Source organism: Prionailurus viverrinus, chromosome B3 (genome assembly GCF_022837055.1).
Source record: "Prionailurus viverrinus isolate Anna chromosome B3, UM_Priviv_1.0, whole genome shotgun sequence".
NCBI lineage: Eukaryota > Metazoa > Chordata > Mammalia > Carnivora > Felidae > Prionailurus > Prionailurus viverrinus.
Genome location: NC_062566.1, coordinates 57,676,404 through 57,701,708, shown reverse-complemented (window position 1 = coordinate 57,701,708; position 25,305 = coordinate 57,676,404). Strand labels below are relative to the sequence as shown.

The following is a 25,305-nucleotide window of genomic DNA, read 5'->3' as shown; positions in this document are numbered from 1 at the left end:
CAGCAGGTTTCCCCACCCTTCCCGAAACTGCCCCAGCCCCCGAGGGTGGAAAGAACTGCCAAGTTTGACCACCAGAGGGGAGGGGTGAGAGGCTGTGCAAGAAGGGGGCCCAGGGAAGCTGCTGGGCTGCTGTGTAGCATTATTTCTTCCTGGTTTGAGCCTGTCAACAAGCCTGCTCAGTGGCTGGGGCAGATCCTAACTGCGGTGTATAGTGGAGGACCCAGGGGAGGGAGGGAGCAAAGGTTTGAACCCTGGTTCTTCTCCCTGTTCCCTCTGGTGTGGGGGCCCAGGTCACCCATCTCTCCTGCTCACCCACGGAAGCTTTGGCTTCTTCGCAGGAGTATAGCTGCTCCCCAAGCTCTGAGTTCCTGCCCAGGAGCCTTTAGTTGAGGCATCCCACTCCAGCCCACACCCCTCCACTTGTGTCAGCCAACTTTTGTTTGGTGCAAAAAAAAAAAAAAAAAAAAAAAAAAAATCCTTTAGTTCATCTTTTTTAAGTTTATTTGAAAGAAAGAGAACTTGTGCACGTGAGTGGGGGAGGGGCAGAGAACAAGGAAGGGAAAGAATCCCAAGCAGGCTCTGTGCTGTCAGTGCAGAGCCAGAGAGGAGGTTCAATCTCATGAACTGAGATCATGACCTGAGCCAAAACCACAAGTCAGATGCTCAACCAACTGGGCCACCCAGGCACCCCCTTTAATTCATTTCTTCAACAAATTACATACTGAGCTGTGTGCCAGGTATCGCCAATCTGATATTTGTCAAGATAAGCACATAGGAAGCACCTATGTATCTCAAGTCATTGCCTCAGCGCACAGCCCTGTGATGAAGGTTCTATTATCCCCAGTTTACAGGAAGCTGATTCAGCAAACCTGAGTTCCCAGGTCCTGGAGCTGGTACTGGAGGGCCAGATTCAAACCCTAACATGAATGTGGCTCCTGAGTCTAGTGTTACCAAAGAGATACTTTTAGATTGTAATAATTACTACACAGGAAAATAACACAGGAATGTGAGAGGTTGGAGGCTACCTTTAAATGATTGAGGGTGAATGTACATACTTGACTCATACAAGTGTCCAGCTCAATTGATTTCCATCACCGCACACACCCAGAAGGCAAGACCCAGATCAAGAAGCAGAACCTTTCTAGCATCCTTTTGATGGCTAACTCTCACACTTCTGTGTTTTTGTACCTGTTGTGCTCAGCCTGGACCACATCCTCCATTCTCATCTTTCAGCCTAATCCTTACTCCCCAAATGCTCCCGCACACATCCAGGGAGGGGAGAAAACGCCCTGGCATCTGCTAACAGAACCCTGAGCATGGAGTGCCCCCTTCGCCTTTCTGTTTACTTAGCTGTCTTCCCTCTGGGTTGTGAGCTCCTGGAGACAACAGATGGTATCGTAATCTTCTCTGGGTCTCCATCACCCCACATCCCCTCCATGACCTTAGTAAATGGTAATGGATAGATGACAGGGGCGGGGCTTGCTACTGTGCTTTGGCTGATCCCATTTCATAGGCCATTCATCCATCCTTCGAGCCTCTAAATGGATTTGGTCCTTCTAGTCCCCCTAGCACTGGGGACAACCCCCATTATCTCTTGGATCTCCGAAGCACTTTCAAAGCTGAAGTGATTAATGACTCATTAAATGCTGTATCCCAATGCCTAGAACAGTGATCAACCCTTATAAATGCTTATAAGTGTTGGACAGAAAGGAACGTCCTCCTCTGAGGGAGGGATGGAGATGAAGTGAGAAAATGCTAAGCAAAGCGCCATCCCCAGTAAGATCTGGGGTGGAGGGAGGAGTCAGCCAGGTCAGCTACAGTGCTGGGAGGAAGGATTGCACAGGGGCCGCTAGGGGGCACTTTCACCACCCAGCTGGTACTGTGTTTCGCTGCAAAGGTTTGAGAAAAGGGTACTCAGTCCCAGGCAGGTGGCAGGTGTGAAGCAACGAAAGCGGAGACGCAGTCCCTGCTCTTTTGGAGCTAACACTGCAGAGTTCCGGCAGAAGGAATGCAAATACTGTTAAAAAATTGGTCCCTAAGCTGCTTATTTCTGTGACTTTCCCGGCTACCCTCACCCAAGTGACTCCCTTTCTTAGAACTTTCACACCTCCATTCCTTTGTACAGGCAGTAGTATCTACCTCAAATGCCTCTTTGCCCCCAGGAAACCTCTACACACCCTGTGATGAAGCTCAAAGAGCCTTCCTTGTTTCTTCAGCCAAAGCCCATCGCTGTTCTTTCTGCTGCACACACATGGCCCATGGTAGTGTATGCCTGCCCTCATCTGGAGGAGGCTCCTCAGGGCAGGGATGGGGATGGTTTTTCTTTTTTCTTTTTTTTCTTTTTTTAAATTTATTTAAGTAATCTCTACACCTAATATGGGTCTCGAACCCACGACCCTGAGATCAAGAATTGCATCCTCCTTGGACTGAGCCAGCCAGGCACCCTGGGGATGGGGTCTTATTTACCTTGTATTCCCCATGCCAGGCCCTGCTTGTGGATACAAGGTGTCCAACAAATGGCTGTTGAATAAAGCAGAGGTTGGTCAAGCCGTGGAAATCAAGAGGGAGGTTGAGAAATGGCTTCATGGAGGAGGTAAAAAAAGAGATGAGCAGGTGGGTGTGGGTGTTCCAGGCATAACAAAGTCATAGCGAGTAAAAACCAGGCAGTGAAGATCACGGGTCTTGTTTTCATTGGGGATCAACAAGTTGCTCAGTTTGGCTGAAGCAATGAGAGGGAAAGCCGGGAACTTGGTGGGTAGAGACTACATTGATGAACACATCGGTGAAGACAGATTTGAGCAGGGGAAGGAGCAATTCAGATTCCGCTTTAAAGAATGGTTAGGTAAACAGGCCATATCACTGGAGGTTGGACCACAGGAGAGGGAAAGAGGGAGGAAGCCACACTAAGTAAATTGGGGCAACCTGTGTAAAGGATAGTAGTAGATGTGCAGTAAAGTCTAGTCAAAAAGTTGCATGCTGGCAGGGCACCTTGGTGTCTCAGTCACTTGAGCATCCAACTTCGGCTCAGGTCTTGTTGGTGGTGAGTTTGAGTCCCGTGTCAGGTTTTGGGCTGACAGCTCAGAGCCTGGAGCCTGCTTCAGATCCTGTGTCTTCCTCTCTCTCTGCCCCCTCTACCACTCTCTCTCTCTCTCAAAAATAAATAAACATTAAAAAAAAAAAGTTGCACGCTGGCAGCCAACCATGCTTTGACACAGTGGTTTAATTTTTTTGATTATTTACTAACATTAAAAAAAAATCCACTTTTGTAGCTTTTGGGGGAAGCATAGGAGACTGGCAATCTGGGACCCACATTCCTGCAGCAATCCAGGCACTGAGTTTGGGTCCTCATGAGCTGGGCAGGCACTAACCCATCCAGAGCCCCCACCCAGGCTGCCGCTCCAAGCAGTCAACCTTGGGACCCCCATCATCTTGTCCCTTATAACCCAACCTCTCTTCCCATATTGGGAAGTTTTCTCCAAAACCTATTGGGCCCAACAATTCAAATAAACACTGACAAAAACTGGGTTTTCTCCCAAACTCAACCCTGCCCACTTAAACAAACAGCCCTGAATGAGGAGTGGTTTTCTCTATTGCACAAGACCACTCCCTTCCCCACCCAACCCCTAGACTAAAGCCTGGGAAGGCACTTTTCAAGTCCCCTTGGGAGGGGTTGTTGTCAATAACACCACCTGATAGCCCCAAATCCAGAAGGCCAGCTTCAGTGGGGTGGAGGAGAGGTGGTCCAAACTCTCCCACGGGTTCTCCCAGAGTGCCTGCCTTTTTTCCCCCCAAACTGCAGTGGCTCCTAGGGGGGAATTCTATCAGGGGAGCCTGGAGCCAGGAGGACCAAGAAAATAAACCAGGAAAGAAGTGGAGAAGCTCCTCGTTGCGGGGTTAAAAAAAAGAAAGAAAAAAAAAAAGGCTATATGTTAAAAACACCAAAACAGGGTGGCTCAGTCTGTTAAGCGTCCGACTCTTAACTTCGGCTCAGGTCATGATCTCGTGATTCATGAGTTCAAGTCCCATGTGGGGCTCAGTGCTGACAGCTCAGAGTCTGGAGCTTGCTTCAGATTCTGTGTCTCCCTCTCTGCCCCTCCCCTGCTTGTACTCTATCTCTTTCTCAAAATAAGTAAACAAATACAAGAACTTCAAAACTGGAAAAGGATATTTACCCAAATGTTCCAGTGTTATCTCTCTAGTTTTCTTTTGTCAGCCTGCATTCTCTAAATTTTCTACAATAAATGTCTATTGCTTTTGTAATAAGAAAAAGTTAATCTTTTGAAAAAGTATTCAGATATATTCCAGGAAGAAACAAATCATCAGACCATGCAGCTCTGTGCCGGGGAGGGAAAAGACGAGGGAGCGTCTGAGATCTGGGGAAAGGGGAAGCTGGAAGGCTCAGTACCTGGAGTGTGCAGAGGAAGAATCGGGGTCAGCGGAGCCTTCAGGTTTTCTGTCCTGGGAGCCGGGGTGGGTGGCAGCGTCACCGGCAGAAACACGGCCCAGCGGGAAGGGCAGCGTTGAGAGAACCAGGCCCCAGGTACCAGCTGGAGACTGGTTTCACTGATTTTATTGCTGATTACTTAGTTTTTGTTTGCTTATGCCTTGCCTTCCTGAGGAAGAATTTAAAGGCAGCTTAAAAGCATCTATAAAGTATGAGATAATATGAGTATAAAGTAGGAAGAAGACAAGAAAGAGCAAGAAGGAACGTTAAAAAAAGCCAGGAGCAAGGCAAAAACATATGAGTTTTGTAGTCTTTGGGCCAGTCAGCACTGCATTTTCCCGCTGCAGGTGCATCCTGGTGAGGCCCTAACACTCTAGCGGTGAGGTTCTGGGCTTGGTGGAGAGGGTCCAGTGCCTGGATTCGGGAGTAGGCTGGGTAGGGGGAAATGGAGGAGTGGGAGATTGCTGGGAGAAACTCCGGACCTTGAGACAGAACCTCTTCTTGGAGGGAGAAGACCCAAAGGAGGAGTGCTTGGAGGGGTGGCAGGAGGCCTGGAAGAGAGCAGTTCAAAAGTGAAGAGTTTCAAAGCCTGCTGGGGTCAGGAAGGAGCCAGCTAAGGAGAAGAGCCAGGTGGAAACCTGGTGAAGGCGGAGAGTGGAGTTGTGGGTGGAGGCAGTTGCAGGTGTCGTGGGGGAGGGGACAAGGGCCAGCACCCTTTCCACGGACAGCTGTGGGTGGAGGAGAGGCCTGTGCTAGGTTTTAAGCATTCTCCCAAATGATCCCTTTTGTAACCAATTTAGGACTTGGGTTAACCAGGCTGACTCTCAAAGAGAGGGTTAACCTGTGGCTCTCAAAGAGAGGTACATCACAGCCTATGAAAAGTAAAGGACCAGATGACAAGGTCCTTTCTATCCCCAAATCATGATGTTGGCCTCTGGTTACAGACTTGAGATCCCTGAGTGCACAGCTGAGGGAGGCTGTCAAACTGTTGAGGCCCAGAGAGGGGCAGTGACCAGCCCAAGGTTAAACAGCCAGTAGTTGGGGACAGAGCTAGGCCAGTGTTCCTGAGCCCCAAACTTTTTGCTCTGACATCACCTTCTCTAGAAGACTAGACTCCTGGCTTTGGTTTTGGTCCTTTCTCTGGAAGTGGGACAAAAGAGCCAGGTGCCAGGCCAAGAAGCTGTCAGGGCTGGTCCCAAGCCCCAGAATGCTGGGAACCCAAAGTCCACACCCATGTAAACACAGGCCAGCACTGATACCTCTTACTTGGCTCTCAACAGCTTCCTCTAAATCAGTTCCCCGCTATTATCTTGCTTATCCCTGCAGGTCCCCTGGGAGCCAGGGAGGGGCAGAAAGTATAAGCCCCACTTCCCAACTGAGAGAAACTCAGACAAGGAGGAAGGCGGTAATTTGCCCAAAGTCACCCAGCAAGTCAGGGATGGAGCTGAAACAGGAGGGCCCCATGGAGATGGGGTGGTCAGCATAGCACATGGTCTATTGGGCAGTGGTGCTCCAGGAATGAAGTATCCCCTGTCCCACCAGGACAGTGATCTCACTGTGCCCAGAGGGAGACCCCTGGGGACAGGCTCTGCTTGTTCCCCAACTGGTGCAGGGTACTGGAGAGGGGGAGCATATGGGCAGAGGCAGCAGAACATGGCCACAGGTCTGAGGGAGGAAGCCATCATGGATCAGGTGTCCCTGGATGGGGTCTGTGCTGCCTGATTTTCTGCCAGTTTCAAGGGGGCCCGAGGCAACCTATCTGCCCCCACTTGGCCCAAAGGCTCCCCTGCTGCCCTTCACTGCCAAGGGGCCAGCGAATCGTCTGGACACCTGGAGAGAGAGGCAGATTGGTACAGGTGAGGGTCAAGGAGGCCATATTGCTGGTGACAATGACTGGCTCTGTCTTCCAAAGGGGTTACAAGTAGGGTGAACATAGGACAGGTATTTTTTTTGTAATGTTTTATTTATTTTTGGGAGAGAGAGTATGAGCAGGGGAGGGACAGAGATAGAGGGGGACAGAGGATCCGAAGAAGGCTCTGTGCTGACAGCAGCAAGCCTGATGTGGGGTTCGAAGCCACAAACCACGAATGAGATCATGACCTGAGCCAAAGTCGGATGCTCAACCGACTGAGCCACCCAGGTGCCCCAAGGATGGGTATTAATATAGGTCCTATTCAATCTTAAAAATATCCTGAATCTGGGCGCCTGGGTGGCTCAGTCGGTTGAGCATCCGACTTCAGCTCAGGTCATGATCTCGTGGTTTACAAGTTCAGGCCCTCCATCGGACTCTCTGCTAACAGCTCAGAGCCTGGAGCCTGCTTCAGATTCTCTCTGCCCCTCCTCCACTTGTGCTCTCTCTTTCTCTCTCTCAAAAGTAAGTAAAAACATTTAAAAATTAAAAAATATATATCCTGAATCTGACAATGATTTTCACGGTCATCCCAGTTGTGGGACAAATCCTCTGTTCAGTGGAGAAAGCCTTGAAAATGTTCCACTAGGAGGGCAGTCCTAGTTCAGTGCCAACATCTCTCCCCACAACTCACCTCCAGCCCTGTCTCTCTCTGCCCCACTCCTCAGCCTAGAAAAACCAAATCTGTCCCATGACTCCCAGCCCTGCCCTCTAAGAGAATCACTTCTAGGCGGCAGAAACCTAGAGCTCTGGGTGGCTCACCAGAAAGAGGCCTGGTCCCAGAGTCAGGAAACTCACATCCGAGGCCCAGCTTGGCCTACACCTTGGTCAGGGGACTCTGTGCTTCGGTCTTTTCATCTAAAAATTGGAGCTGATGAGAGCCGCCAGGCCTATCCTGAAGTTCAGGTGTAAGAACAGAAGGCTATAAGGCTGCCTCATCGCTGCTGCAATCAGGGGCAGAAAGCAGTGATTCCCTGGGACAGCCAGTGCTGCCCAGGCCCAGGAAGTCACTCCCTGCTGTTGTCACAGGGTGACTAATGTGGCCCCTCGGCTGGCTGAGTCCTGCTCACCCTGGAGGATCTGGCACAGGCCCAAGGAGGGAGCTGACGGTGCAGCCCTGTGGGAGCTGGGTTCCTGGCAGCCAGGTACGGTGGGCAGGTCTGACCTGTGAGAGCCGCGGTTACCGCCTGGGGCCTGGGCTGGTTGCAAAAGGGGCTGGTGCTCCTGACGCAGTCTGCTCTCGGTCTCGCTCACTCTCCCAAGCTGGTTCCCAGGAGAATGGGGAGCTCAGAGAGGGTGCGTCACGCCTGCCCTGGGCACCACTCTGCTCCCAGGGGGAAAGCAAGCAAGACACCCCTCCTTCGGGTGCACACACACTCACACGCAGAACAAGGATGCCTACGGAGAGAGACCCCACTCACAGATCCACACAGAACTGGGCCCAGGCACACACGAACACATAGACACTAGGCCCAACCTACATGTGCACACACAGGCGCAGAGATCAACATACACACCCAGACACACACATAGATTTGTGTATAATACACACTCATCTAGGGGCAGACCTCATGTAGGTACACAGACATACAAATGCAGGGCTGTACACATCTTGCCTAAAGACAGACACTACATTTACAGACATAGATACACAGACTTGCACATATATGGCATTATTCTGAGTTTTGCACAAAGACAATACCCACTTTAAATATGCACGAACAAAAACAGGGACACACAGAAATGTACGTGAACACAAATACGTAATATACATGCAACTTGTCATCATTTAGTATTTATTGAACACCCACAATCTGCTAGTCATGCTCCAACAAAAAGAGCAACCCCCCCCCCACCACCACCCGAGTCATACATACACAGAAACCCAAGCTCTCTCATAAGAGTCACTTGGGATTATATGAGATCCAGTCTCCAAACCAAAAACGAACTTTTTTTCTGTAAATGGTCACCAACCCATGGTGGAAAAAATAATCAAATGTCGATGTAGTATCATTTATAATAGGAAAAAAATTAGGGGCTCCTGGGTGGCTCAGTCAGTTAAGCGTCTAACTTCTGCCTAGGTCATGATCTCATGATTTGTGAGTTCTAGCCCTGCTTCGGGCTCTGTGCTGACAGCTCAGAGCCTAGAGCCTGTTTCGAATTCTGTCTCCCTCTCCCCCTGCTCGTGCTCTGTCTCTCTCTGTCTTTCAAAAATAAATAGATGTTTAAAAAAAAATTAAAGGAAAACAACCTAAGTGCTCCCAAATCGGGATCTAGTCAAAGAAAGTATGGTCAGGGTGAAACAGTAAGCAAATATACAAATACGGGTACAGCCTCTGGTCAGAGTTTATAACATGAAAAACACTGTTAAAATTCTATATATTGGAGCACCTGACTGGCTCAGTTGGTAGAGCATGCAACTCTTGGTCTTGGGGCTGTGAGTTCCAGGCCCACATTGGGTGTATATTTTTTAAGTATTAGAAAGTATTTTTACTCTTTTTTTAATATATATATATTTTTAAGTAATCTCTACACCCAACATGGGACTCAAACTCACAATTCCAAAATCAAGAGTCACATGTTCTACCAACTAATCCAGCCAAGCACCCCTATTTTTTTTTATTTTTTTAATGTTTACTCATTTTTGAGAGACAGAGTGTGAGTGGGGGAGGGGCAGAGATAGAGGGAGACATAGAATCCAAAGAAGGCTCCAGGCTCTGAGCTGTCAACAGAGACTCCTATATGGGGCTCGAACTCACAGGCTATGAGATCATGACCTGAGCTGAAGTTGGATGCTTAACCAACTGAGCCGCTCAGGTGCTTCTATTCTTTTAAATAAGCTCTACCCCCAGTGTGAAGCTTGAACTCACGACTCCGAGACCAAGAGCTTCATGCTCTGCTCCACTGACTGAGCCAGTCAGGCACTCCTGTTAAATTTTTAAATGAAAAAAAAAAAACCCAAAAATACAAAATTGTATATACAGCATGACCAGAAAATAAGTATTTCAAAAATATGCACAGAATAGGCTGGAAGGAAGTACATCAAAATGTTACTACTGATGATCTTTAGGAATTAAGAATATTACTAAAGTTTTAATCTTCTAGTTCTTAGGATTTTCTAATTTTCCTATGAGTATTTATTATGGGAGAATAAACATTTAAAAATCAGCTAAGGGTTGGTTACATAGACATTAAAAATAATTTACATTTGGGGCACCTGGATGGCTCAGTCGGTCAGGCATCTGACTCTCGGTTTCAGCTCAGGTCATGATCTCATGGTTCATGGGTCTGAGCCATGCATCAGTCTCTGTGCTGACAGCACAGAACCTGCTAGGGATTCTCTGTCTCCCTCTGTCCCTGCCCCTTGCCTCACACTGTCTCTGGCTTTCTCAAAATAAATAAACTTAAAAAAAAAAACAAAACAATTTACATCCATAAGGCCATGGAAGAATGTAGATGTAAGAAACACACAATTTTATCTGATTAATATAATTAATACTTTTAAATTTAGATTCAAGACTGGAAAGAGAGAGGAAAAGGGCAAAGGAAAGAGATAAAAATAGATATTATAGAGAGAAACAGAAGCAGAGTGATTGGTGGGTTTGGAACCAGAGGTAAATCCCACCTGTCCTGCATGGGGTTGGTCCCTGCGTCTCTGAGGGCCTTTCCAGCAAGCCATTGCTCTTAGGCCTACCTCCAGGCTTCAGTAACACATATCTGGAGCTGAACTTGAACCTCAGAGTCCCTTCCATGGCTCACTGGTTGGCTTTTTATCATAAGCACTTAAGGGCCAGCAGCAAACATTGCCTGAGTCCAAGACCCCATGGGAGCACAGAGGCATAAGAGGACTTTCTATTTTGCTGGGAAGATGCAGCCTGAGTAAGTAACCAAATTCAGAGTGCCCTTGAAATGCCAAGAGAGCAGTGCAGACACTAATACCAGTAAGAGACACTTCCTGGAAAAGGGGAGTATTGGATGGTCAGAAGAGAAACAGGACACAGGGTGGTGAGGGGTGGGGTGGGTGTACTTTGCAAACTAAAGGATTTGGCAAAAGCAAAGACTTGGGCATCAGAAGTCAAAAAATAATTGGGGATCAGGGAATGGGATCACTGGGACCAGCTGGCCTGGTCCAGGTTGGTGTCAGATTTGAAAAGGCCTTGAATGCTAAATGAGGGCCTGGGAGTTCACTGCAGGCAACGAGGGCTGGTAACAGTCCTGAGTCAGAGAGCTGCCAAAGTGAAGGCAGCAACACTGGAGGACCTAGATGGAGAGCAGCAGTGGCAGGGATGGAGAGGGCAAGGCTGACAGAGGTGCCGACCAGGCTCAGTGACCCAGCAGAAGAGACATAGTGCCATGGATGTGCTGGTACCATCAGAGAGTTAGGGAAGAAGCTGGAGGTGGGGGGGGGGGGGCCCTCCGAGATCACCTGATTAGACTTACTCCCCCATTTCATGGCACCTCTGAGTCCCCTTGGAGCAGTTTGAAAACCTTTATTCCACTATAGTGAGTATTTTTTTTTTAAGTAGATTCATTGGCCAACATGGGCTTGAACTCACAACCCTAAGATTGAGAATCACATGCTCTACTGAATGAGCCAGCCAGGCATCCCCAGAATCCTGAGTCCTTCATGTTGCAAATGAGGACTTTGAGGCACACAGAAGGGAAATGATTTGCTTAAGGTCATGGTTGATGTCACAGCCTGAACTTGAACCCAGGTCTCTGCCCTAGAGGGATGTGAGTTAGGCTGGGTTGCGGTAACAGAGGCTGTTTAGCTGGGGTGTGAGACCCCTCAGAACCTGGCTGCAATAGTACAGCCCCAGCACCTCTACCTGAGGGGCAAGGGGACAAGGGCAGATGGGATGGCTGGAGCTCTTGGGGATGGGCCCTGGTGGGATAGGAGCTGGATAGTCTTGGCTAAAACTAAATTGGGAGATTATCTAAGATTTCACTTGACTAGGATTTCTGTCCCTCAGCCCTGCTCTTTACACAGGCAGCTGTTACTTCCTGCAGAGGGAGCCGGGCTGGGACAAGGGTGCACACTCACCTAGCCCAGCAGTTGCTTAGCAGGTGTGCCTTAGAAATACCTCTCCATAGGAATAACACTTACCCATGTATGGAACTCTAGTTTGCACTTGAGGTATTACCTTTTTTCTCCAGGGCTCACTTTCTTTGTGGGTAAAGAAAGTGTGTGTTTCCCCCCAAGGTACCCTTTAAAGTTTCTTCTAGCTCCAATTCCAGGGAATCTTCTCTGGATCCCTGCTCCTCTCCAAGTCATCACCCAATAAACCCTCACTCCCCAGGATTTCTGGGTCTAAACTGCTATTTAAATTACTGAAAACACGCACCTTGACCTTTAGTCGGTCCTTATGTGGACTTTGAGTGCCAAGACTGAAGACTAGGTCCAACCAACTTGACCCAGAAGTTTGGCCAGTGGTTGAGGTTTAGGCTGTATGGAGTTATGTCATTCTCAGGCTCTGAGCCAAGTGGCCCCCTACCCCGAGACCCTGTGGACAGTTAGAAGGATCAGAGCAGGAAGGTTAGAGGGCCTAGCACTGCCCAGAGCCCCAGTGATGAGCGAGGTGCTCTAGAAAGGAGGGGGAGAGGGGAGGGGCACTACCCGCCTGGTGAGGTCATGGGAAAGCAGCTCTGGCGCTGACACCTGGGGAAACCCGTTCCTAGGCTGCTTCCCACGCTAGCTCTCCTGGGAACCAGCTAAGCTCCAAGTGGGGAGCCCCAGACCTGTCCCCCCCCCCAGTCCAGTTCCCATCACACTGTCTCATCTAGTGCAGCCCCACCTCTCAGTCTAGCCTCAGTCCTTCAGTACCCAACCTATCTATCCTGGCTATTGGGTCCTGAAGAGGACTCTGAGAGAGCAATGGGCAGACAGCTCCAGGAAATGACACAGAGACAGCAGCTTCAGAAACTTAAGGCTTTATTTGCAGACTCTGTACTGCTCTCTACCTTCTAGGCTGTGGCCTTGGAGGAAGGGGCGACCCCAGCCCCTTCTTCCTTCAGGCTCTAGTTTGCAGCTCCTCCCCCTCCTCTTGCTGGGCCTTGCCTCTCACTTCCTGCCCTGCTCCTGGCCCAGCCAGTTTGGGCAGTGCCTAGGGAGCCCTGAGTCCCAGTTCTTCCCAGGGACCAGCCCCGCCCACCGTGGTCCTGGGGCCTGAGGGCAGCCCAGGTGTCAGCCTTGCTCCTCAGCTGCCCCACTTCTCTGCTCTCCCTGCTCTTCCTCCTTCCAAGCTTAGCCCTCTGACCTGCCTCCTCACCAGCCTCCCTCCAGCCCCAAGGCTCCAAGGCCTCACTTTCTGCTCCCTTTCAATCTCTCATTGACCTCTGTCTTATCCAGTCCATCCCAAACGGCTCTCTAAGTTCTCCACCCTCCTGCTCTTGCCAGGCTCTTCCTCACCCCTGTGCCAAGGAAGGGGTGGGGACCACCACAAGGGGTCCTAATTCAGCCAGGCTGACCTGAGGTCTCCTGGTAAGAAACTGGGAGCTGGATCCCAAACTGCTTAGCGGTGGATGACACTGCTAGGACCACCCCACAAAAATCAGAGTGCTGGGATTTCTCTGTGATCTTTGACCACAGAAATCCAACTCAGAGCCTTGCCTCCTCCAGGCCCTGGGCCCACCCTTGCATATTACAGTGGGCAATTAGAGGCCTGTGTCCTCACAGTGTTCAGGTGGAACTAAGTCCCATGAGGTGGCCTGGCCCTGCCAGTATCCCCCTCAAAGGCCCCAGTACCCCAGTTTCCAGAAGTCTGTGGTCTTATGCCTATTACTCCCTAGCTGCTGTGGCTGTTCAAACAAAGCAGAAGAACTTCTTCCATCGGCAGCGAGAGAGGGTTCGCACACCTTTGGCGTTCAATTTCTTCTCCAGCCGGGCTTTGTGTTCAATGGCACTGAGAATAGCTGAGTCAAACACCTCCTTCAAGTTCTTCTGCGTCAAGGCAGAGCACTCGAGGTAGCAGGAGGCCCGGATCTTCTCCGCTAGACCCTGAGCCTGGGGTTGGGGCACTGGGCCCTCCCGGCCCCCCTGGTCCAGCTGAATCAATACATTGACATCGTCCCTCAGGTCGGCCTGGGTGCCTACCAGCAGCACAGGAGCTTGGGGGTTGTGAGTGCGGATCTCGGGCAGCCATTTCTCTGTGATGTTCTGGAAAGAGCTGGGCTGCACTACGCTGAAGCAGGCCAGGAAGACATCAGTATCCGGGTAGCAAAGGGAGCGAAGGCGGTCAAAATCTTCCTAGGATGGTAAGGCCAGATCATTAGTAGGATTATTCCCTGCCGCAGGGAACAGGAATCTGCTCGTCACCTGAGGTTGCCGACCTGAGACTCCAAAGGCCCAAGACCATCTCCATTTCTTATCCACCCTCCAGCCCACCTTCTCCCAGACCATTAGAGGCCGCGCCCAACTTCTCACCTGTCCCGCTGTGTCCCAGAGCTCAATGCGCACCGGGGCTCCATCCACCAGGACTTGCACTGCAGGGTCAGGGCGGGAGACAGCGAGTCAGGAAGAGCATCTTGGGCCCTACTAGACCTCACCAGCGCCACCTCGGGGCCTGCTTCCGTCCCCCTCCCGTGGCGCTTCCTTGCCCTCCAGTCCCCGCGCCAGCCGCAGCCCCTGGATGCACAACCCCACCCCCAGCCACGCGGCCGCCGGGGCCGTTGAACGTACCAGAGAAGGTGTCCAGCGCTGTGGGCCGGTAGCGCGCGGGGTACCCATTGCAGGTGTAGCTGACGATGAGGCTGCTCTTGCCCACGGCGCCGTCGCCCACCAGCACGCACTTGATGCCCAGCTCCGGGGACGCGCTGCCCCGCCGCGGGGGAGGGGTCGGGGCCCGGAGCGGGGACGACTCGGCCTCGCTCAGCTCCCGCGGGGGCATGGCCCACTCCGGGGACAGCCCGGGACCAGGCTCCGCCGCGCTCCGGGAAGCAGGTTCTGCAGGGTGCCTCTGAGTCCGCCAAAGCCCGGCGCGCCGGCCAGCCGCTAACCCAGGGTATATGTGGGGGCTCCGCCCACCTCATCTGCATGTCCCGTGCGGCCCGGGACTCCACCCACCCGCCAAACCCTGTCGGGGCCTCCCGGGGCAACGCACCCGGTGAGGTCCGGCGGTCCCATACCCCGGGAAGGAAGAGAGCCAGGCCGAAAACTGGCGCTCAGAGAATCACGCAGGTACAAGGACAAAGAATCGCCAACATGAGGCAGATCTAGGTATCTTGGCAGAGAAAAATATCCAGGATTTATTGTTAGGAAGAAGAAGCGAGTTGCAGAACACACAATACAGCATGTTCAAATTAAACCTTTGTTCAGATTAAAGCAAAAACCTAGATATATGTTTACACGAGTATAAAAGTCTGGATAATAATTTTCTTATTAAAGAATGATTTTTAAAAATATACAGATCATGGGAGTGCCTGGCTGGTTCAGTCAGTAGAGCATGAGACTGTTAATCTCAGAGTTGTAAATTCTAGCTCCACATTCCATGTAGAGATTACTTAAAAAAATCTTTAAAACACACACACACACACACACACACACACACACACACACACACAGATGATAAAAAGCCAGAAGATAAACTCAAGCATGAACACACCAGGTGGGAACTTACCACACTCCCAGGGAAAAACTTGCTCTTGATTGGGTTTGAAGACAGGCTTTAAACACCTTCACTATGCTCTGCTAAAGGAATTCAGGGTGCTGGAGAAGCTAGCTGGGGAGGATCTCCAAGGACAATTCAACATTTGAATATTTTCTAAATCTCCAAAGTGCCTAATACTATCTTCATCATCATCATCATCATCATCATCAAAAAAGTACATAGTAATTACTTATATGCTGATGCTGTTCTGGGCCACCCACTGTCCTTACCCCAGAAGGAGTTTACAGATTGAGACAAGATAATCCCAGGTAGTTCTAGGAAGGTCACCAAGAGAGCTAATTTCATCTCTTTGTTGCAGCCACACAAGTGACACAAGGCCCCAAATCCTTTCTTTGAATTCCAAGGCAATCTTTCATCTCAGCCTGTGTGCAAAGATCATTGAAAACACCTCATTCGTGACTTGCTGCAGGGAGAGTGTTGGGAAGGGATGGGACAGTGAATATTAAAGACAAGAGATAATCCTGTTTCTTAAATAGTTGGTAGTATAAAAATCCATAAATCCAAACCTCTAAAATTCTTGAAAAAAAGTCTCAGGATCCCTGAAGGTTTTTATTTTTCCTTCCTTCCTTTTTCCCTTCCTTCCTGGCTCCCTTCCTTCCTCCCTTGTCAAAAGTTGAGGACAGGGGCACCTGGGTGGCTCAGCTGAACGTCCTATCCTTGATTTTGGCTCAGGTATAATCTCATGGTTCCTGGGATTGAGCCCCACATCAGGCTCTTCGCTGACAGTGTGGAGCCTGCTTGGGATTCTCTCTCTCCCTTTCTGCCACTCTCACGTGAGCACTCTCTCTCTCTCTCTCAAAATAAACAAATAAACTTGAAAAAAAAAGTTAAGGACAACAGTGAGAAAGTTGCTGACTTAACCATTAAAATCTTGACTGTGGTTCGGGGTACCTGGGTGGCATAGTGGTTAAGCATCCAACTTTGGCTCAGGTCATGATCTCACGGTTGGTGGGCTCAAGCCCTGAATTGGGATCTGTGCTGACAGCTCAGAGCCTGGAGCCTGCTTCAGAGTCTGTGTCTCCCTCTCTCTGCCCCCCACCCCTCCCCCCTCCCGCTCTGCCTCTCTCTGTCTCTCAAAAAAAAAAAAAATAGGTAAAAAAAATCTTGACTGTGTGGGAAATGCTAGGATCCTCCCCAATTTCCACTTATATATCCCAAAGTCTACATCCTACATTCCCTAAGATTAAAAAACTGGGGGTGCTAATAATCCCTAATTATAGCACCAAAGACTTCTCAGACACATCCACATAAGTTTATTCACCTAGCAAGTGAAAGAGGCCCCACAATTTTGTCTTGCCATCACATCCCCGAGGAAGTCCAAAAGCTGTTCTTTTTTTTCTCTCCTGGAAAGGGAGGCAAGAATGAGGATTTGAAAAGATATGTACATCAGGAGATCTGTCCTAGTATTCCTAGTTCTTCAGCTCATTAGCTGTGTGACTCTTAAAATATTACTTGATCCATCTCGGAGTTATAAAATGACAGGTGAAGTGTGTTTATTTCTGAAAGCACTTCCGGTGCTAGCAATCTGTGATTCAAAGAACCAGGTGTCGGGGACAAAATTACTACACATAGAGGCTCTTCTTCACAGAAGTCTTATCCTTTTACCCAAGTTTTAATAACAGTTTTATTATAGCTGTAAATTTGATGGTAATCCTGTTTAATCCTTTCTGCAGATAGGAAGGATATATATAAATAATACACAAATGGGGGGAGGTGTCTGTCTGGCATGGAGAAAAGCCCTGACTTGGCCTGCGACAGGCCCCAAGGGTGGGGACACTTTCTGACCTAGGTCCCTCTGTCTGAGCTGGTTTAGGGACAGTCTTGCCAGCAAGAGGGGGAGGGTGGAGACAACCCTGAGAGCTGGTGAGTCACCTGTTTCTCAGCTAAGGACTTGCAATTGTAGCTGCTACTGCTGGGAAAGTCCCCTCCTAATGGTGGGTTGTGTCTTTTTCCTGTCCACCTGACAGATCATCTGTCCCAACTTCCAGCCAGACACACATTTGCTGAGATTAAAACTTGGCTCTAACATTGGGTTGCCTGGGTAGCAGAGTCGGTTAGGCGTCTGACTTTGGCAGGGGTCATGATCTCAGGGTACGTGGATTCGTGGGTTCATTGGTTCAAGCCCCATGTCAGGCTCTCTGCTATCAGCGCCAACTCTGCTTCAAATCCTGTGTCCCTCTCTCTCTGCCCCTTCCCTGCTCCCTCTTCCTCTCTCTCAAAAATAAATAAACATTAAAAAAAAAAAAACTTGGGATGCCTGAGTGGCTCAGTCAGTTAAGCGTCCAACTTTGGCTTAGGTCATGATTTTGTAGTTCGTGGGTTCCAGCCCGGAGTTGGGCTCTGTGCTGACAGCTCAGAGCCTGGAGCCTGTTTTGGATTCCGTGTCTTCCTCTCTCCCTGTCCCTCCCCTGTTTGTGCTCTGTCTGTCTCTCTCTCTCTCTCAAAAATAAGCATTAAAAAAAAAAAAAACAAAACTTGGCCCTAACATTATCTTTGGAGAAATGATTGATTTGAGGACTGGGGCAGGAAATATACAAGATGAGCCTGGAGCTCTGTGGTACAGAAAGTAAGGAAATCCTAAACAAACAAAACAACAGGAAGATGGAGGTACATCAAATGGACACAGAGCCAATTGAAAGAGCTTCAAAAGGGCAAATCTGGGACGATTTGAGCAACAAAATAAAGGAGTATTAGATTATAACCCAAAGTATAAAGTAAATATCCACAAGTCTATTCTGATATAAATAAATGATTGCATACATAAATAAATGGACAATAATAGACAAATCTCCTGTGCAGAACTCCAAAAAATGTACGTAGATACTCAAACCTTGAGGAGGAACATACCCCTCCACTCCTTAAGTGTGAGCTATGCCTAGTGACTTCCTTCCAAAGAAGACAGTAAGTATGAAAAAAGGTGGGGGTGGGGGTGGGGGGAGGGAAGAGTAACTTTCCAGTGGAGAATCCGGACAAACACTCCCTCAACCAGGTGATCAAGATTAAGATCCACATTGATAAGTCAAGTTGATTGTACGTACCCTTGATATGATGTAATGAGAACAGCATTTTTCCTCTGTGGTCTTCCCTACAAGAACCCCCAGTCTAATCATGGGGAAAACATCCAAAAAGTTCCACCTGGGAGACATTCTACAAATTGCCTGTCCAGTACTCCTCCAAACTGTCAAGGTCATCAGGAACAAGGAAAATCTGAAAAACTGCCACAGTCAAGAGGAGTCTAAGGAGAATGGCAACTGAATGTAACATGGTTGAAGTTCCAGAATTTGGCTGGATGGGGTTCTGAAACTGAAAGAGGACATTAAGGAAAAACTAAGAATTTCTGAATAAGATAGGAATGTAGTTAATAATAATGTATCTTTAAAAAACATTTTTTTAATGTTTATTTATTTTGAGAGAGATAAAGTGTGAGCAGAGGAGGGGCAGAGAGTGAGGGAGACACAGAATCCAAAGCAGGCTCCAGGCTCTGAGCTGTCAGCACAGAGCCTGATGTGGGGCTGGAACCCATAAGACATGAGATCATGAGCTGAGCTGAAGTCGGACGCTCAACCGACTGAGCCACCCAGGCGCCCCGATAATAATGTATCAATGCTGGTTCATTAATTGTGACAAATGTACCTTGTATGTAAGACGTTCATAATGGGGGAACCTAGGTTGTATATGGAAACTATCTTCTCAATTTTTCTGTAAATTTAAACTGTTCTAAAATTTAAAAAAGAAAAGAAAACACCCCCAAAGCTAAAACATGGCCCTGACATTGAGTCATGGCGGTAATAACATTTTGTTTCCAAAATGTCCAACACAGTTGTATGCGGCTTTAGACTTGTAAAAGTCCTTTCATTTCCCTGTCTCATAGGAAGCCAAGTAAGCCTACCCGGGAAGAGGGTAAGTATACTGGGGTCAAGAGGAGCTAGGGGACTCGCCCAACATTAAAGAAGCTAGTGGGCTCCTGGGTGGCTCAGTCAATTAGGTGGCCTACTTCGGCTCAGGTCACTATCTTGCCATTTGTGAGTTTGAGCCCCACCTCATGCTCTTTGCTGTCAGTGCAGAGCCCGCTTCAGATCCTGTCTCCCTCCCTCTGCCCCTCCCCCACTCGTGTTCTCTTGCCCTCTCTCTGTCTCTCTCTCTCTGTCAAAAATAAAAAAAAAAAGGGGCGCCTGGGTGGCGCAGTCGGTTAAGCGTCACGATCTCGCGGTCTGTGAGTTCGAGCCCCGCGTCGGGCTCTGGGCTGATGGCTCAGAGCCTGGAGCCTGTTTCCGATTCTGTGTCTCCCTCTCTCTCTGCCCCTCCCCCGTTCATGCTCTGTCTCTCTCTGTCCCAAAAATAAATAAACGTTGAAAAAAAAAATTTAAAAAAAAAAAAAATAAATAAATAAAAAAAAGAAACTTGATTCTGGAAAAAAAAAAAAAAATCTAAAGAAGCCAGTAAGTGTAAGTGGTGGACACGTCACAGGTTTGTCCTCAGGTGTGGTCAAGTTCTTAAGCATTTCTGTTATTTCCTTACCTTATTTAAAATTACTGGGGTGCCTGGGTGGCTCAGTCGGTTAAGCATCTGACTTTGGCTCAGGTCATGATCTCACAGTCTGTGAGTTCTCAGAGCCTGGAACCTGCTTCAGATTCTGTCTTCCTCTCTCTGCCCCTCCCCCACTCACGTTCTGTCTCTCTCTCTCTCAAAAAATAGATAAATATTTAAAAACATTTTAAATTACTGCATACACTGGGACCTCTATAGCAGAACCTCAATAAGAATAAACCAAAATAAATCTATCCCTACCCTACCATCATGATTTTCCTACTGCTGAAAAAGGGGTTAACAACAACAACAACAAAAATACACTGGTTGTGGGGTAGCATTTGCTCAACCAGGTCAGCCTTCAGGCTCTTTGTGAGAGAAACACACCTCATGCAGTCCTTCTCCATTTCTGTGGCACACTCTGCTCCAAGGTCCCCATGTCAGGCCTGCCGCGCGGAAGAAGCCCAGGAAAAGAATTGTATATTTAACACTCGATTTCTTTGTCAATCATACCTCAATAGAACTGGGAAAAACACCATTTATTTACCAAAATATTAATGCTGCTGCTGCTACTGCTGCTACTACAATAAGTAGACTGCACACTATCTGAGCTTTCCAGTTAATCAGGTTACTGGTTTCTCTCCTTGGTGTGCTTGTGTCCCGGGAAGGAGCTGGTGGCAAACTCAGCAGCCTGGGCTGAACTGGCCTCGTGGCGTACCCTGGAACCAGATCTTGCTAGCCAAGCCTCCAGACCAACCCCATCTATGTTGTCCATGCCATCTGTGTCCCAAGGCTCAGGCTGCCTCCAGAGCTTCCTCCTGCCCTGCATCCTCCCCTTAACTCAGCCTTAGCTCCTGCTCCTCCTTGTCTTTCTCTCCACAAACTCTCCACGTAGCTAATCTCAACTGCTACTGCCCCCCCCCAAACCTCTCTTTCCTGCCCAGACCTTGCACTCAAGCCCTGGCCGGTATTTTTTTTTTTTAAGTTTATTGATTTATTTTGAGAGAGACAGAGACAGAGACAGTGCAAGTGGGGGAGGGGCAGGGAGAGGGAAAGAGAGAGAATCCCAAGCAGGCTCCACACTCTCAGTGCAGAAGCGGATATGGGGCTCAAACCCACGAACAGTAAAATCATGACCTGGGTGGGAACCAAGAGTTGGACGCTTAACTGACTGAGCCGCCGAGATGCCCCACTGGCCAGTATTTTTAAAGGCCTGCAGGAGTTGACACCTAAAAAGTTCATCTAAAAAGACTCCCCTCTTGGGGCATCTGGATGGCTCAGCTGGAAAAGCATGAGTCTCTTGATTGCAGGGTCATGAGTGTTCGAGCCCAAGTTAGGTGTAGAGATTATTGAAAAAAAAAAAAAAAGAACAAAAAAAAAAAAACCTTAAAAAAAAATGTAAATGGACTCCCCTCCTAACTTTCTTATTTCTGACAATGGCAGCATGATTCTTTCAAGCTAATGAATTGGAAGGAGTGGAACTAAATTGTCTCCAAACCTCACAATGCACTTAGACTTCTTTCTCTCCTTCATCTTTAGTCCTTAGTCTTTTCTTTGCAGTACTGGACTCCCCTCTTCCTCCTGGCATCCTTTTTGCCACAATAATCACCTCCTGCTTGCCTTCCGTCTTTGCTTTGTTCATTTCTAGTGTACCCAAGCTTCCTAAGACAACAAATGTACTCGGTCATTCTCCTACTCAAATCTACAGTGAGTCCCTGTTAATCACTGGATAGTGTCTGAGTCTCGACCTGGCATCCCACATCCTCCAGTTAGAGTATACCCCCAACCCCCAGCAAATGATCCTTAAAAGAATTTTCATTGACATGGGGAAATGTTGAAAGATAAAATAAATGACACAGAATTATATAAACTGTTTGAGCCCAATTATTAAAAAAAAAAAGTATACAGTTAGAATAGAAGGGAGTCCTGGGGTGCCTGGGTGGCTCAGTCATTTGAGCGTCTAACTCTTGATTTCGGCTCAGGTCAAGCCCCACGTTGGGCTCTACACTGAGCACGAAACATTTAAGATTCTCTCTCTTTCTCTCTGCCCCTCTCCTTGTTCTCTCTCTCTCTCTCTCTCTCTCAAATAAATAAATAAATAAATAAATAAATAGAAAAATTTTTTAAAGAGAGTACTATATGAAGGGTGTATGTTAAAATATGGAGTCATTACCACTAGGTGAGAAGCTTATTTTGCCTGGCATATAACAATCACCAAGCACATATTAGCCATTAATAATATTATGTTGCTTAGCATCATCTGCTCCTTTTTCTGCAATGAACATGTTACTTTTGCACAGAAATAGTTATTGAAATTGAAAATATATATTTATTGTGTATTTAGGGAAAAAAAGAGGAAATGTACCAACAAGTAAACAAGGATTACCTCTGAATGGCAGGATGATGAATAGTCTGTTCCCTTCATTCATTCACTCCATAAGGTTCTTTGAGAACCCACTGTGGGCCAGGCACTGTGAAAAGTGCTGAGTGCACAGCAGTGATCAAAACAGGGCTTCTTTGTTTCCCCACTTTGCTCTACCCTACACTAACTTTCCCCTTCCCTGAAGCCATTGTCTGTTTCACTAATTTTGAGAACACTCCATGTTTCCTCTGTGCCTATCTCACACTTCAAGCACCTAGAAGACAGGGAAGTACTTATACCATGTCTGGCTCCTACTGCCCCAGCCCAGTGGCACCCCACTTACCTATTTGTGGAATGAATAAATGGATGGTGAGGCACGGCTTGCCGAATGATAAAAAGACTGATGGGCAGCACCACCTTCCTTCCCTGGGGCCACAGCACTTGTCCAAATGGCTGAGCCCCAGGCACAGCCAAATCCTTGGTTTCCTCTCCCCAAAGATTGGCTCCACTACCCAAAGCCTCTTCTTGAACTGAAGCTGAGGTCTGACATCAGTGAGGTCTACTCACGTTGCTGTGGTTAACCCTAGAGCCCTAAAGGATGTGTTCTCCTTTGATGATGATGATGATGATAATGATGAACATCAGCAACTTTGCAAAGCTTATATAAACTAACATTTTACACACTTGTAAATGGGGATATTTAAATTATTTAGCAACTGCTATGGTCTCAGAAAGATGCTAGTCCTTGTGCTGTAGTAGCTTCTTAGAAGACTTGGTTATGTCTGACATTAACCCCTTAGTGGATGGATCCTGGACAGGAGTGACAGAGTGGGGCACACTCACGGAAGTGGGTATCTTAACAACTGGTGTGCTCATACTAGTGTGTACCTGTTGAACTTCATGGGTCTGTTTGGATTTGGAATGAGTGTAAACCAAGCAAAAGGGGCTTGGAAACAGCTTGAAGAAACAGCAGGAATTAGGCTCAGGGGATAAAGAGCGTGGTCCATTTTGGAACTAAAACTAGCTTAGCCTGGCTAGGGAGGAGACTGATGAGCAATGAACTGGCAAGGGAAGCAGGAGCCCAATCAGGTCGCACCAGAGCTGCTCTTGTCCTTCGGATTTATTTCAAGGGGGAGCAGCTAGGCCTAGAATGACCAGGACTGAGGGGGGTCTTGGAGTGCAGAACTTTGAGCGCTAAAATTGCAAAGGTCAGTCACCCCAACTGGATCTGTTCTTGCTCCTGTTGGTCCTTCCAGCATGCTCTTCAGAAAGACCACAATGCCTGAAACTAGAAACAGAGCAGGCTTTTCCAGACCAACACGAAATCAGCATTTACTATTTTGTGAAAGTACTAATATGAAAGGTATGGGGTTTTGTTCACATTTAAATTTGTATAGGGGCGCCTGGGTAGCTCAGTTGGTTAAGTGTCTGACTTCAGCTCAGGCCATGATCTCACAGTTCGTGAGTTCGAGCCCTGCGTTGGGTTCTGTACTGACAGCTCAGAGCCTGGAGCCTGGTTCAACTTCTATGTCTCTCTCTTTCTCTGCCCCTCCCCTGCTTGTGCTCTCTCTCTCAAAAAAAAAAAAAAAAGAATAAACGTTAAAAATGTTTAAAAAATAAATTCATATAATGCTCGTATTTGCAAATCAAATTTCTTTCTCCTCTCTTATCTCAAATTACAGTTTTGTCAACAAGAGACAAATTTACTTGATGGTCAAGAGCATGGACTCTGGGCCACAGTGCCTGGATTAGTACCCAGGTTGTGTTACTTACTAGCTGTTGTCTTCTCTGGGCATCAGTTTCCTGTCTGTAAAATGGGATTCGAATAGTACCTAACTCACAGAATGTTGTGGGGATTAAATGAATTGTGGCGAATACTTAGAATAGTGCCCATAGAGAGTGCTCTGCAAGGGGGCTCTATTATTATAATTATCTTCTCCCTGGGTAGGGCAATTTTTTCAGATGAAGTCATGGCCCTGCCTGAGAATGAACAATACAGATTTGTCAGGTCAGGTAAGGTTCATAATTTTATCTTCTGTGACCCAGATAGGGAACACAAAAAGAAATTAGCCTTTATTAAAGTCATCATCCTAATATACTGGTATTATTACTTTTATTTTACACGTGAGGAAATTGAGTCTCCATAGAGGTGAAGTGACTTGCCCAAGGCCTCAAGGCTAAGAGAAATCCAGATCTGTGGAGCCCTGGTCTGCGCTCCAACACCACCCTCTTTTCAGTCCTCCCCTTAAGAATTATGGGCTACAGGGGCGCCTGGGTGGCTCAGTCGGTTAAGCGGCCGACTTCGGCTCAGGTCATGATCTCGGGGTCCATGAGTTCAAGCCCCGCATAGGGCTCTGTGCTGACAGCTCAGAGCCTGGAGCCTGTTTCAGATTCTGTGTCTCCCTCTCTCTCTGCCCCTCCCCTGCTCATGCTCTGTCTCAAAAATAAATAAACGTTAAAAAAAATTAAAAAAAAAAAAAGAAATATGGGCTACAGAGGGGGCACCTGGTGGCTCAGTTGATTGAGTATCCAACTTTGGCTCAGGTCATGGTCACATGGCTTTGTGGGCTTGAGCCCTGCATCAGGCTCTGTGCTAACAGCACAGAGCCTGCTTCGGATTCTCTTCTCCCTCTCTCTCTGACCCTCCCCCACTTGCACTCTCTCAAAAATAAATAAACTTAAAAAAAAAATTTTTTTTAAAGAATTGTGGGCTACAGGAGCACGTGGGTGGCTCAGTTGGTTGAGCATCTGACTCTTAGTTTCAGTTCAGGTCATGATCTCAGGGTTGTGGGATCAAGCCCCAAGTCGGGCTCCATGCTGAGCATGGAGCTTGAGATTCATGTTTTTGAACATTATATTGTTACACTTTTTGTTACTGTAAGGCCTTACATTGTTTCCTTTCTAATGAAGTTATCATTACAATTATCATTCAACTGACCAAAACATAAATATATTATACGATTTGATAAAAATAATTACACATAAAAAGTAAAATTACATTAGGAATACATCTCTTGATGAGATGCATAGGGCTTTTTTTGTTTTCGTTTTCAATTACTTCATGTATTTGTAGATAGAATGCTTGAATGAGACAAAGTTCAGCATCAGTTATCTTCCTACATTTTTTTGGTTTGTGTTGATGTGACAAAAGCTTGTTCACATAAATGTTAGATGGGAACGGAAGGAGGTTTGAAATAGCAATGTCACTTGATTATGTGACCACTTTCCAAATTAAATGCCAAAAACGTTAGTGATTTTTGTTTTCAATCAAGCTAAAACCTGATTAGGTTCTCAAGTTATATTCAGATTAAAGAACTAGAAACCATTTGATGTGCAAAGGATTTGTTACCTGTTCTTTGTAGGTATACCAACAATAATTCCACAGGTCTCTTTGCTG

At 47.7% G+C, this 25,305-nt stretch overlaps 1 protein-coding gene and 2 long non-coding RNA genes across 3 annotated transcripts; 1 reads left to right on the top strand and 2 right to left on the bottom strand.

The window, feature by feature from the left end:
- The first annotated feature begins 600 nt into the window (after window positions 1-600).
- Window positions 601-24,664, top strand: LOC125167913 (uncharacterized). Its single transcript, XR_007152986.1, has 5 exons — window positions 601-3,037; window positions 4,554-4,557; window positions 9,658-9,662; window positions 21,448-21,453; window positions 24,654-24,664. It is a non-coding gene; the product is annotated as an uncharacterized LOC125167913 (long non-coding RNA).
- RHOV (ras homolog family member V) lies at window positions 9,727-14,342 on the bottom strand. The gene is made up of 3 exons (XM_047862805.1): window positions 14,032-14,342; window positions 13,777-13,835; window positions 9,727-13,599 (listed from the first exon to the last, which is right to left on the bottom strand). The coding sequence occupies exons 1-3, from the start codon at window positions 14,237-14,239 to the stop codon at window positions 13,156-13,158; spliced, it is 711 nt and encodes a 236-aa protein (XP_047718761.1). The 5' UTR covers window positions 14,240-14,342; the 3' UTR covers window positions 9,727-13,155.
- Window positions 16,267-19,578, bottom strand: LOC125167914 (uncharacterized). Its single transcript, XR_007152987.1, has 3 exons — window positions 19,538-19,578; window positions 18,058-18,322; window positions 16,267-16,362 (listed from the first exon to the last, which is right to left on the bottom strand). It is a non-coding gene; the product is annotated as an uncharacterized LOC125167914 (long non-coding RNA).
- Window positions 24,665-25,305: the final 641 nt, after the last annotated feature.